Source organism: Sitodiplosis mosellana, unplaced genomic scaffold (assembly GCF_009176505.1).
Source record: "Sitodiplosis mosellana isolate CC-2019 unplaced genomic scaffold, AAFC_SMos_1.0 Smas_scaffold_6150, whole genome shotgun sequence".
Taxonomy (NCBI): Eukaryota; Metazoa; Arthropoda; class Insecta; order Diptera; family Cecidomyiidae; genus Sitodiplosis; species Sitodiplosis mosellana.
Window position 1 is genome coordinate 2203012 of NW_022601391.1, and position 11405 is coordinate 2214416.

The window sequence follows — 11405 nt, forward strand, 5'->3', positions numbered from 1 at the left end:
AGAGAAATAGAAAATCAAAGAGAATTTTTTTCTAGTTTGTTGGTATTTTCGCACACATGGGCAACAAGTTCAACAATTGACTTTCGCTTGATTGGATGGCTGAGTATGTGTGTGTGTGTGTGTGTGTGTGTGTGCATGTGTGCGTGAAACTTCTGAAAATGACAATGTTCAAGTGACGGGAGTTAATCGTGCCATGGGTGTTCGAATGAGAGAAAGCAATGTAGAAGACATCGCACCCATGTTAATTGTCAATATCGCGAGTAGTAATATGTTGTGGTTGTCGATAATTCATGCATAAAACGGGCACTGTGTGTATAGTGAAGGAAAGAAGAAAAAAAACGAGCAACACACAAATACCATTGTATAGTTTCTTTATTTCTGTTCATCGCACACGCATAACTGAAAAGTCACTTTGGCGGAAAAAAAAATTGGAATCTTGTTATTGACCGTACACGCAGTGCACACACTGTCAAGTAGCTGGAAGTAAGTGAACAAGCCACAATCGTTCGGTGCGATGATTATTTTTGTTTTCCGTCTTTTTCTTCACCTCATATAAAATATATACATATATATTTGTGTCGATGTAGTCTCTTTTTTTCGTAGTTGTTAGCTGTTACTGTTTTTCTTCCCAGCCATTTGTCTCTCTTCCTCTCTCTCTCTCTCTCATGTGTATTCGTTCCATTCGCCGGAATCACTATTATATCATACAAATTAGTCGTGAATAACTTTAGACATATTTTTTATATACGTTTATCGTTTGCCCGTGTCGACACTCTGGCATTCAAATCCGTGCACATTCGCGACTGAACCGCTGAAAAACGCAGAACTCCACCAATCCAAAGAGATTGAACATTTATTTTATCATTTTTCGCTATTGGTAAATTTTTGTTGGCCTTTTTTTCCCCCCGATTCAACAAATATAACCATTGTGCTGTGTTGTGTGATTTTGGTCAATATATTTAAGTCAATGGCATTGTCGTCGAAATTTAATTAATTTTTATGAGCAATTTAATTAAATTAGTTCAGGGAACGGGTAATTGATTTGTTGTTGTTGTGGTAGTCGTCGTCGTTATCTCATAGTTAATTTCGTTTTGCGACGAAAAATTCAAGAAAAAAAAAACAATCAAGTCCAAAATGTTAACATTGAAACGACAGTTTTTGTGGATTAGACATACGATTTAATCAAATCATTTTCCATCAAAAACGACAACAGCAACAACAACAACAACGAAATTAGCAATCGCAGTAATTACATTAAAGTGTGTGTTTAAAGGCTAAACACAAGAATATTTCGAAACGATTCTTCTTTTTTTTTATCACGCACACACCGATTCAAATCTGCGAAGTTGAATAGAGAGATAAATGCAGTGTTGTTGTTCTTTTTTTTCCCGCATTTGAGTTATCAATAAATGTTACTGTAAAACACACAAGTTATTACGTTCGTTTCGAACTTTGGAATTTCTCATCACTGTAGCTAATACTTCGTTCATTTTATTGTCTATCTTTCCAGAACAAAATAGAAAATACAACATGACTGAATCCGAAACAAGTGTAAAAACCTACTCATTGGCCGAAATTGCAAAACACAATTCAAATCAATCATCATGGATCGTCATTCATAATAACATTTATGATGTGACAAAGTTTTTAAATGAGGTGAGTTTTGCATCACAAATTTGTTTCTATTTATTTCTTATTTCAACTCTTTGGCTTGATGTTGTTGTATTGGAAATGACGCGACAAATTTCATTTTGTAATTGATTCACACTTGTTCTTCGAGAGCAAACATGTGGAATTACGTTGTTCCGGTTGGGAGAAGAAGAAGAAGGAGGAGAAGAAGAACGGGCAGAAAAAAAAAATCCACACAACAGAAAATTATAATTCGTGTTACGGTTATCATCTCATTGCGATCGATGTATATTCAAATGCACTGTGAGTGAGACTTTCTAACTATGTGCTCGTGCCTGTACAACGTAAAGAAATTAAAGTGTGCATCAACGTTGCACGAGTCACATTTGACCAAATCACCGTAATCGTGTGTTGTTTTTATGTTGATCGTCACTAATCGCACGATTCAATTTTACCAAAGGATTTCCATTTCTATTCGATTCCACAACGTGGTAGCAAATTTTGTTATTGATGGCGTGCATTTCGCGCTGTGCGTAAAGCTATGCCCCAACGGTGAATAGGTGAAGTGAATGAACGGATTCCAATGAAAAATGCTTTGTTTTCTTTCCGCTTTCGATCACTGCGCTTTTTTATATGATTTTCCAATTGCCAAAGCGTTTCGATGTTCGATTTAAGCATTATGACATCTATAAATTGGATGGAAAGCGCTGAATTCGCTTGAACTTTAATCGTCATTTTAAAAAGATGCCAAATTCCATTCAAATAATCCCATGGCACACTGCGAGAGCAATTGAAATTCGTTTTAGTCAATGATATTCCTGAATTTCCGAGTTGTTTGGGTGATTTGTTTTGTTTTTATTTTTTTTATTTATATCACTGATCGCGATTGTTTGGCTGCTTCTCTTGCTCAAAATATCTCGTGTTGTGTATCTTCCATGGTTCAATTACGTTACCATACATTTTGCATTGAAGCTGTCACACATTCTCGTGTGCTAAAGACTCGGCTTCAGAATTCATTAGTAAACTTAACAATTGAGCAGACTCTGTTGTGGTTTCATAATATTTTTTTTTGTGTTCAATAACGATGATTTGAAGAAAAATCGATGTGAGTGAGCTGGAATATCAGGTTTTATTGCTGTCATCGTCACCGCCGATTGAATCAATGTTGCAGAAGCAACGTCAAGGCTAACGTGAGTGTTTGTGTGTTATAATGACAATGCTGATTTTTTTTTCTCTATGATGAATTCCTCATCTTTACTGCGAAGACAACAGACGGAGAAGCATTGAAGATATTTCAATGATACACTACATAGTTTTGAACCACACCGGTTTTATTTCGGTGTAACCTTTTGCGAGATAAATCACGGATGAAAAATAAGTGATATTAAATCAACTTCCTCCTATCACAACCATTGAATACAAGGTGTCATATTTGGCGGCAAAATTACCCAATGAGGAAAACGTTACAGTTGTACACATTTTGTGCACAGCTTATGGAGAAATTACATTGGCCGTGCACAAAATGTGTACAACTGTAACGTTTTCCTCATTGGGATAGTGATGTACTTCTTTCGTTGTTGTTACTACTGCTCATTAGTTTTTCACATCGGCTTTGTCGCAGACGTTTGTGAAATGACGTGTCTAAACGTTAATAGCACAATTAATTGCGAATGGTTTGAGCCATTGCCGCCGATTTGTATCCGCATGTTCTCATTGTTATAGTCATTTTCATGCAAATGACCGCGTTGTGCAATTCCATTTTTATTGTTCGCAAACGAACCCAAAGGTTACTTATAAATATTAAATACACATTTGACACATTCGTTTGTACATCATAACCATAACATAAGGCCCAAAACTCGAACCAAATAATTTGGTTGTATGAAGTAATGCGTCGTCACGCATACATTTGACATCCCCGACAAATTAATGTTAGTGAGTGTTGCTTTCGTCAAACACTTCTGGAATGGAGTAACAATTCGGTATCTTGGTGTGACATTTGATAAGACATGTGATCGGTCGTGTGCGAAATATGATTGCGTTGCGGTTTAAGCCTGACAACGAATTTTCTAGAGTCAGCCACTTAATTTGCGTGCTCACATCAACCTTGGAAGAAGAATGTACTGTTCTCTTTTTTTCGGTCCGATCAAACCCTTGTTTGTGTCACTGTATCAATGTACATTTATCGATAATTCTGTGATAAGATTGAATCGATGTGAGAATTACGCGAAATTGACGAGTCATAATGAGTGGTGCGCATTGTCATGACCAGTTTCCAAAATTATTAGGTGAGCTCGATCAAAAATGGCACAATTTATCCTGGGACTGAAATGGCACTTTTTTCAATTGACTGACTTGCATTTTTTTGTCTAGCATCGATTATCGATCATTATAACGTTATAATATATGATTATTCTACTATGTACGGGCCGCTTGTTTCCATAGTATTCCATTCGCTTTAATCAAGAGAATCGTTATCTTTTGAACACGCTCACCCAGATAAGCGTCATCACTCGAAATATCACTCTACTTTTTTTTTAGCGAAATTTTCCATTTTACACACATGATCGTTTGTGTATGACAATCCCAATTGTTTCATCCACAATTTGTATTTTCCATCGATTGGCAATAACAATGCTTCGAAATTTATTGCCCATTAATAAAAATTGTGAATAAAATTGATTCTCATTACATTTTTATATTCGCGGTCAAAGTGTGTGTACGACGCACGCACGATTATTTGCCGCAGTGCAGCCATATCGAAGGCGCCTCACTTAATCGAAATGCATAGTTTATTTATTGACTGCTGCATAAATGCAGTTGACAAATGTAACTTTAGTTTGAAACTACGCACATCACATCAATATTTAATGCAAACTGAATAAGTTTCCATGATTTTTCCAAGCGGCTCAAGATAATTTGACTTCGGTTCGGTCAAAACTGATTTATTTTTACCCATCCAATGAGATTTGTATCACAATTTTGGAATAGTTTGGAGCAATGCTAATGCCAATTTGCATTGATTTTCATTTATTGTATCGGGGCAAATGAACTTTATTTACTGTACAGTACACAAATCATCACAAATTGCGCATTACTACGCAGAAAATTGGACGATTTTATCGGCTCTTGAAAGGCAACGAAACAAGTATATATAAAAGAGTTTAATGCGATTATCATTGGCTTTTTATCTAATCTTTCTCGTATTTTCTAATAACATAGCAGAATCGTGTTTCCTTTTATCGAGAACCCGTCGATAAATATCAATAGGAAGTAAAGTGCATCAACATAGTTACTTTATAGGAACTTGTGAAAATGTGAATAATTTCGTTGTCATCGCATCGTCAATTGAACGCGTCGGGAATCTTGAGGCCAGTAAACGAAATTTTAATTTGACAATTATTGAGAGCCAAACTTTCCATGTGAAAATATTTGGACTGAGCAACCAATCGATTATTTTGGGACATAGTTTTGAGACTGGCTAAAATGATTATTCAGTAAAAAAACCATGATCATAGTTAACTGCAATCACAAGTTGACTGAATTCGAATACATCCCAAAGATCAGATTGTTTATTCTGGATAAGCGTCTTACAGTTTTACGTAACATATTGCGACTTTTTCAGAAAAACTGTTTTTATCGAAATTTGATATTGAAGTTTTGAGGTTTTAGAAATGGATTTTGTTCAGTTTTTCATGACGAATTTTGTGGTGGTTTCAGTTTTCATTTATGATAAGCCGTTTTGAAAAAATGACTAGTTATTAACGAAAATATGTTAATAATATGTTATTAAGATTTTATCTTAATAACGAACATTGACCAGTCAATTTTTTTAAAACGCTTCATGGAACCTTCGAACTGAAACCACCACCAAATTCTTCATGAAAAACTGAACAAAATCCAATTCTAAAACCTCAAAATTTCAAAATCGAATTTCGATAAAGAACAGTTTTTCTGAAAAAGTCGAAATATGTTACGTAAAACCGTAAAGCGTCTGGCTAAAATTTATTCGTATTTTTCATACAAATCATCTGATCAGTTAACTAAAGTCGCTTATTAGTTGATTTCAGCTACATTTTTTTTGCTTTCCACACGGATTTTGTTCACGTCGCCCTAATCAAATGACAGACTCAAATCTGTGACATTGAGCAATTTTCAAAATTCCATTACGCTTATATAACGGATTCGCTAAAATTGTTATATTGCCTGTTATCATAATGAGCCAAGAAAAAATGCTTTCTGGAAATACTCCACATAAACAAAACCCATTCCATAATAAACAGTCTGATCTTTACACTCATAAATTCCGGTAGGTCGTGTATTCATGGCATGCGTGTCAAAAAAATAATTGGTAAACTATTTGCATCGGTTTTTGAAAACTTTCGTTATTTACACTAAATGGGTCGATGTTTTCAACTACCAAACACATTCTTCGCATATGATTTGTCGGTTTAACGATAATTTTCACTGTTTATTCTTCATTGCCCAATTTTCACCACTTATCTCAAGTGTTTAACATTACAAATTCTAAGCGTCTGTTGCATTTATACTTTGAAGAAGTGTACAAATGATTATGTGACCAAAAAATTCAGCACAATAACTCTATTCGACTTTTTCTTTCTTGTTATTGCAATTTATAGCATCCCGGTGGTGAAGAGGTGCTTTTGGAACAAGCCGGTAAAGATGCATCGGAATCGTTTGAAGATGTTGGTCACAGCACCGATGCCCGTGAAATGATGCAACGCTACAAAGTCGGAGAGGTTATCGAATCGGAACGAACAGCAGTACAAGAAAAAACACCCCAATACTGGAACAACGATCAATCAACCAAGGACGAAGAATCGTAGGCACACTTTTATTTTTATTTTTTTTTTCAACCATATCCATTGTCCATAAAATGCTAATCACGCTCCCACTTTCTCTTTTCATTCCAGAGCATACAAACAGTGGTTGATCCCGTTGGTGTTGGGCATTCTAGCAACAATTATTTATCGCTATCTCTTTTTGTAACACCATAGCCCAAAATCAAATCGAATGCCTACTAGCTTTTTTCGAAATGACACATTGAGTGAAATAAACTGTGTAGTCTATAAAAACACAAATGAAATTTACGCGAACAAAATCGTTTTGAAAATTGAGGGAACGAGAAATTTGTTAACTTTTAGAAAAAAAAAGAAAGTCTATTTTGCTAAGCACATAATCACTTGTATGGATCAAAATGCACAGAAAATGAAACGGACACACTCACACACACATAATTTTTTATACGAATAATTTGCATACAATTTCAATACTTCTTTTCTTTTTTTAATCGAAAGAAAAGAAATTCAATCCAATAAGTATAAAGAAAAATCCCAGTTGCATTCCAAAAACAGAAATTCGTTTTTTCACACACACCGGAACTATTTGTATTTAATGAAAATGTAATTCAAATAAACGTGAGATGGTAACACATGTGCGATGCGATTTTGATTTTAAATTCAAATTCTTCTTTTCTTCTTCAAAGGCCACTCAAATGGTCGGAATAGGTAGACGTGTAAAAAATAAAGTTTGTATTTCTTATGACTCGAAGTAAAATGAATTCGATTCCATTTTGGTTTGCGGCCAGACGACACATTTCAACACAGATTAAATCGTAAAAAAATGATTTTCGTATGAATTATTGACTCAAATTTATTGAGTGTTTTACAACAAATTACCGATCATTAGGACATGAAAAACGGCGTTGACAGTGGCACTCTTCAAAGTGCGTGGAAAGTGATTTGTAAAACGCGCCAACACATTCATAAATTTTGTGGATTTTCTTTAAGAGCATTTTATTTCGAACCGCATGAACCTTTAGCACCATATCGGCATTTGGATTCTTTAAAAGATATTTTAGACCCGACGAATAGCTGACGCAGAAAGTATCCGATTACATGCGTTTGAATTGCTTGGAGAAATGTCTTCTTTCTTCTCCTTTTCGGACATCATTTCGTAATATTTATGACTTTTTACCGTATGCACAATTGCACATCGCGCGAATGATGCACCGAAATCTTAGATCTATTTTACCAAGAAAACCCGAACCCGAACAATTTCGGCAATAAATTATTGATTGAGCGCTCACGACACTTTCGACCGATTTGGAAAAGAAATTCACTTATGACACACATCACCAGCATTCGGCATCACACGCTTACTCGGATGGAAAACATATTGTTTTCATTTGCGGTCAGGGTCGATTTGTCTTTTAGCAAATATTTACGATCAATTTATTATGCACAATCGTTTTTCAACGCCTACTACATGGTTTTTATTCTTTTTTTCTTCTTCGAAGAATCGTCCCAAATAATTTGTCTGCATTTTCTATGTGTAGAACAAGGAATGCAGAATTTCAATTGTATTAAATTACCGCACAAAACACGATTCGATTGCCGATTTGTTGAAATTCGGACAAGTATTTTTATGTTCTTCTTCATAGCACTCATTTTAATATTCATCCAGAGGTCTTCTCCAGGCTGTATTTGTTTTTGATTATCAATGACTGTTATTTTAATTTCAAATTCATTCGCAATTTTAAATTACAATCAGCGAGTACTAGAATTCGTCCTTTTACGGCATGTATCTAGAGTAAGTGCCCGCCCAATTCAATGAATATCGTTTTTTGCGTGTCTATCTCTATCGACGTTCAGTACTCAATCATCATCACGCAGAGATGATCTCTTTTTTTTCTTCAATTTTCTGATCTTTTTTCGTTCTTTGCATGAACGCTTATTTAAATGTGTACATTTGGGCATGAGTAGAAATAGAAGGCATATATACACTAAGTACCGCCCCCTTCGTAACAAAAACACTGAACTCAAAGCAAATGAATGAAATGTAAGGATGTTGTTACACCAAATCACAGCTATTTACTCATCCCACAACGAAGCAGCATTCACATCTCGCTACACTTGCATCGGTTTTTCACTCCTCGACACCCTTCAGATTTGGAAAACTCGATCAAAAACTATCGATCCCTCTTGAGGAACACAAGGAATTTTTCGAAGTGTCTTCGTGAACTGATAAAAATTCGTTTCAAAGTTTTCAAGTGTATTGACAAAATATCACTTTCGATAATTTCATATAATTATCGAGTTAGTTGTGCGAAAAAAAAGTGCCGTTACAGTTCGATATTGTTTGAAAATAGAGAAAAAAATCATTTAAAAAATCAATTGAACAAATTAAATTGAGTAAAAAAATATATTAGGCAAAATGTCACGCAAACGTACCGCATCACCATGTCACATCGAAGATTTTGACGATGATTTTGAAGATAGTTGTTCGAATGGTAAATATCTAATTTGATTTTTTTTATCATCGAAAAATATTGTGTGAAGATACAAAGGTGATGAATAATTTCAATTGAATTAAATCCAGGTTCAAAAGGCCATTCAAATTCGATGCCGGTTCAACGGAATGCAGCCAATGCACGGGAAAGAGCTCGAATGCGTGTTTTATCTAGTGCCTTTTGTCGTCTCAAGACTAAATTACCTTGGGTCCCGGCAGATACCAAACTATCCAAATTAGATACATTGAGATTGGCCACCATTTATATCCAACAATTGCGATCCAGCTTAGCGACCGGCCAAGATTTGTATTATACGAATGAAATTTCACGATTCGATACAAATTCATCGACTGGTGCAAATCAACCGAGTTTGGTGAGTGTAAATGCTTTGAATTTAGACATCCTAAATATAATCGATCAAATCATAATTTTACAAAAAGCAAAAACAATTAAGAAAAGAGAAGAAATTAAAAAAAAAGTACGTTGTTTCGATTACTGTACATTGAAATCATTTTCATTTCCAATAAAATGTTCGAAAATGCGATGATTCAATATTCGAATAGCCTGAGTTCTAGAAAAGTCGCTCTTTTTTTGGGAAAAATCGACGATTTTTTGTCATGGCATTCTATATTTTAACTGAAGCGAGGAATATGAATCATCTCCTGCCCCAAAAAAATTATCTTAATTACAATCCAACTTCATTTATAAAAAGCGATAAAGAAAGATAGAACAGTCAGTATGTTACTGCGTTGGTTCTAGTAATGCGTCCAGGTGGATTATGTCTCACAAGCGTCAATATTCAATCTCTCGCTCTGTCTCGATGTAATTGACCTTCCTTTTCCTTTTTGTGATCGTCCGTGGTTAGAAGGAACTAAGGAAGCAGCTATCAAAAGAAAATGGAATTTTGTTTATCTTCTTTGAAATATGGATGTTGGATAGCTCAGTAAAATGTTGTGTAGTCACATCGGCAAATCGATGGGTTGACGCAAGACACTCTTCACTTGAAAATACGAATATTTTCTTCCGATATAATTTCCCATCTACTTAAACGATTGTAATAATAATAGACATGGGCTGTGCGCCAGTTGGAAACACTCGGTCGATCATTATTTTAAATTGTTTCACACTACTTTTAGGAGATGAACAGTGAGAGTATGATGTGTGATGGGCAAGCATGAATAAAGTCGATGTTGCCTGCCTTGTTTACAATTTGAACTGAGATTGTTTTTTTGTCTGTTTTTGATGTGTTCACTACTGATGACTTGAAACAACACCCAAATCAACGCTTCCTTTGTGTTTCAAGAAAATAAAATTTAAAGAAAATATAACTTTGAACATATTATTTCCCAATTGCTCTGCCGTTGTATTTATTTAACGGTAACAAACGAAATCCATGCCCAATTCACTTTTATTATTGGGATTGCGTATTGAGAAAATCGTAAAAGAAACAATAACAAACCATCACTACACCGTTTACAGTTCAAAACATTTGGCCAACGAAAACAAATTGGTAAAATGAAAAATGATCCGTTTTTTAAGTAGACCCCTTATAAAAACAACGTAAACAAGTGCAAAATCAAAACAAACCGATCCTTTGTGGAGTAGAGAAAAATGTCGGACGACTTTGAAAAAAGAAATCAAAAAGAATTTAACGAATTGCGTAATGCGTAATCAGATTTGGCTTAACATGAATAATGAAAAGACCACCAACATCACTTTCCGCGCAAAAAGACCATTCACTATTCGATGCTTTGCTATATAATTCAAATTTTCTTGTTCATCATGAAGGAGTAAAACATTTCTACTTAGTCTCTCTCAATGTATGCATTTTGAATTTGATCAAAAAATAAAGTTGATTTATTTTACTCGTTTTGGATTTATTTAAACTAATTTTCTTATCAATTCAATCGGTTTCAGGTTTGGCCATTTACGTTCCAACAACAACAGCAACAATCGCAGCAACAGCCAGGCGGAATAAAAGCCCAAGAAACAGTTGCATTAAATCGTTCAAAGGAAAGTCCGTCTGTATGGTACGAACGTGATGCAGCCATGGCCAATCATTACAATGTAAATTTTTATTCATCCGTCAGCGATGCATCCAGCATTTCATATGACCACGACAGATACGAACATAAAAGTGGAATACCAACTAACAACAATTCTCTGCGCACGGAACATGGATAAAATCAAACGGCATGGCTAATGTGTCTATACCAAAGTTTCTAACCAATGACACTAATGTCCAATTGAATGAAAAAAGAAAAAGCAATCAATTTAAATGTAATTTTAAGTTGGAAATATTTAGAATAAAAATTACCAAAGAAATATATGCAAAGCTCCTTTAACCAAAACTGAATAGTATTAAGATGGAAATTGTTTTCATCCCTATACCCATATCCATGTGTTCAAATTATCAACTCTCTTCTGTTTGTTTTGAATTCCCTTAAAAATTGTTCAAGTTGAT

The 11405-nt window shown here is 34.8% G+C and overlaps 2 protein-coding genes across 4 annotated transcripts; both read left to right on the forward strand.

Moving 5' to 3' along the window:
* The first annotated feature begins 189 nt into the window (after nucleotides 1-189).
* LOC129574092 (cytochrome b5) lies at nucleotides 190-6807 on the forward strand. 3 transcript variants are annotated; one of them, XM_055455496.1, is made up of 4 exons: nucleotides 190-483; nucleotides 1511-1656; nucleotides 6270-6472; nucleotides 6564-6807. In XM_055455496.1, exons 2-4 carry the CDS (start codon nucleotides 1531-1533, stop codon nucleotides 6637-6639), a joined length of 405 nt encoding a protein of 134 aa, XP_055311471.1. In that variant the 5' UTR covers nucleotides 190-483; nucleotides 1511-1530; the 3' UTR covers nucleotides 6640-6807. The 3 variants fall into 3 exon arrangements, with proteins under 3 accessions (XP_055311471.1, XP_055311472.1, XP_055311470.1); XM_055455497.1 differs by having other exon boundaries at nucleotides 224-509; XM_055455495.1 differs by lacking the exon at nucleotides 190-483 and adding an exon at nucleotides 699-877.
* LOC129574091 (heart- and neural crest derivatives-expressed protein 2) lies at nucleotides 6262-11292 on the forward strand. The gene is made up of 3 exons (XM_055455494.1): nucleotides 6262-8941; nucleotides 9031-9314; nucleotides 10859-11292. The coding sequence occupies exons 1-3, from the start codon at nucleotides 8866-8868 to the stop codon at nucleotides 11123-11125; spliced, it is 627 nt and encodes a 208-aa protein (XP_055311469.1). The 5' UTR covers nucleotides 6262-8865; the 3' UTR covers nucleotides 11126-11292.
* The last annotated feature ends 113 nt before the right edge of the window (nucleotides 11293-11405 follow it).

Excerpts from the sequence above, each read along its gene's own strand:
- LOC129574092 (XM_055455496.1), top strand. The coding sequence starts at position 1,531 with ATGACTGAATCCGAAACAAGTGTAAAAACCTACTCATTGGCCGAAATT. Across the intron at positions 1,657-6,269 it reads TGACAAAGTTTTTAAATGAG|CATCCCGGTGGTGAAGAGGT; the intron begins GTGAGTTTTGCA and ends TGCAATTTATAG. Across the intron at positions 6,473-6,563 it reads TCAACCAAGGACGAAGAATC|AGCATACAAACAGTGGTTGA; the intron begins GTAGGCACACTT and ends TTTTCATTCCAG.
- LOC129574091 (XM_055455494.1), top strand. The coding sequence starts at position 8,866 with ATGTCACGCAAACGTACCGCATCACCATGTCACATCGAAGATTTTGAC. Across the intron at positions 8,942-9,030 it reads TGAAGATAGTTGTTCGAATG|GTTCAAAAGGCCATTCAAAT; the intron begins GTAAATATCTAA and ends AATTAAATCCAG. Across the intron at positions 9,315-10,858 it reads GTGCAAATCAACCGAGTTTG|GTTTGGCCATTTACGTTCCA; the intron begins GTGAGTGTAAAT and ends AATCGGTTTCAG.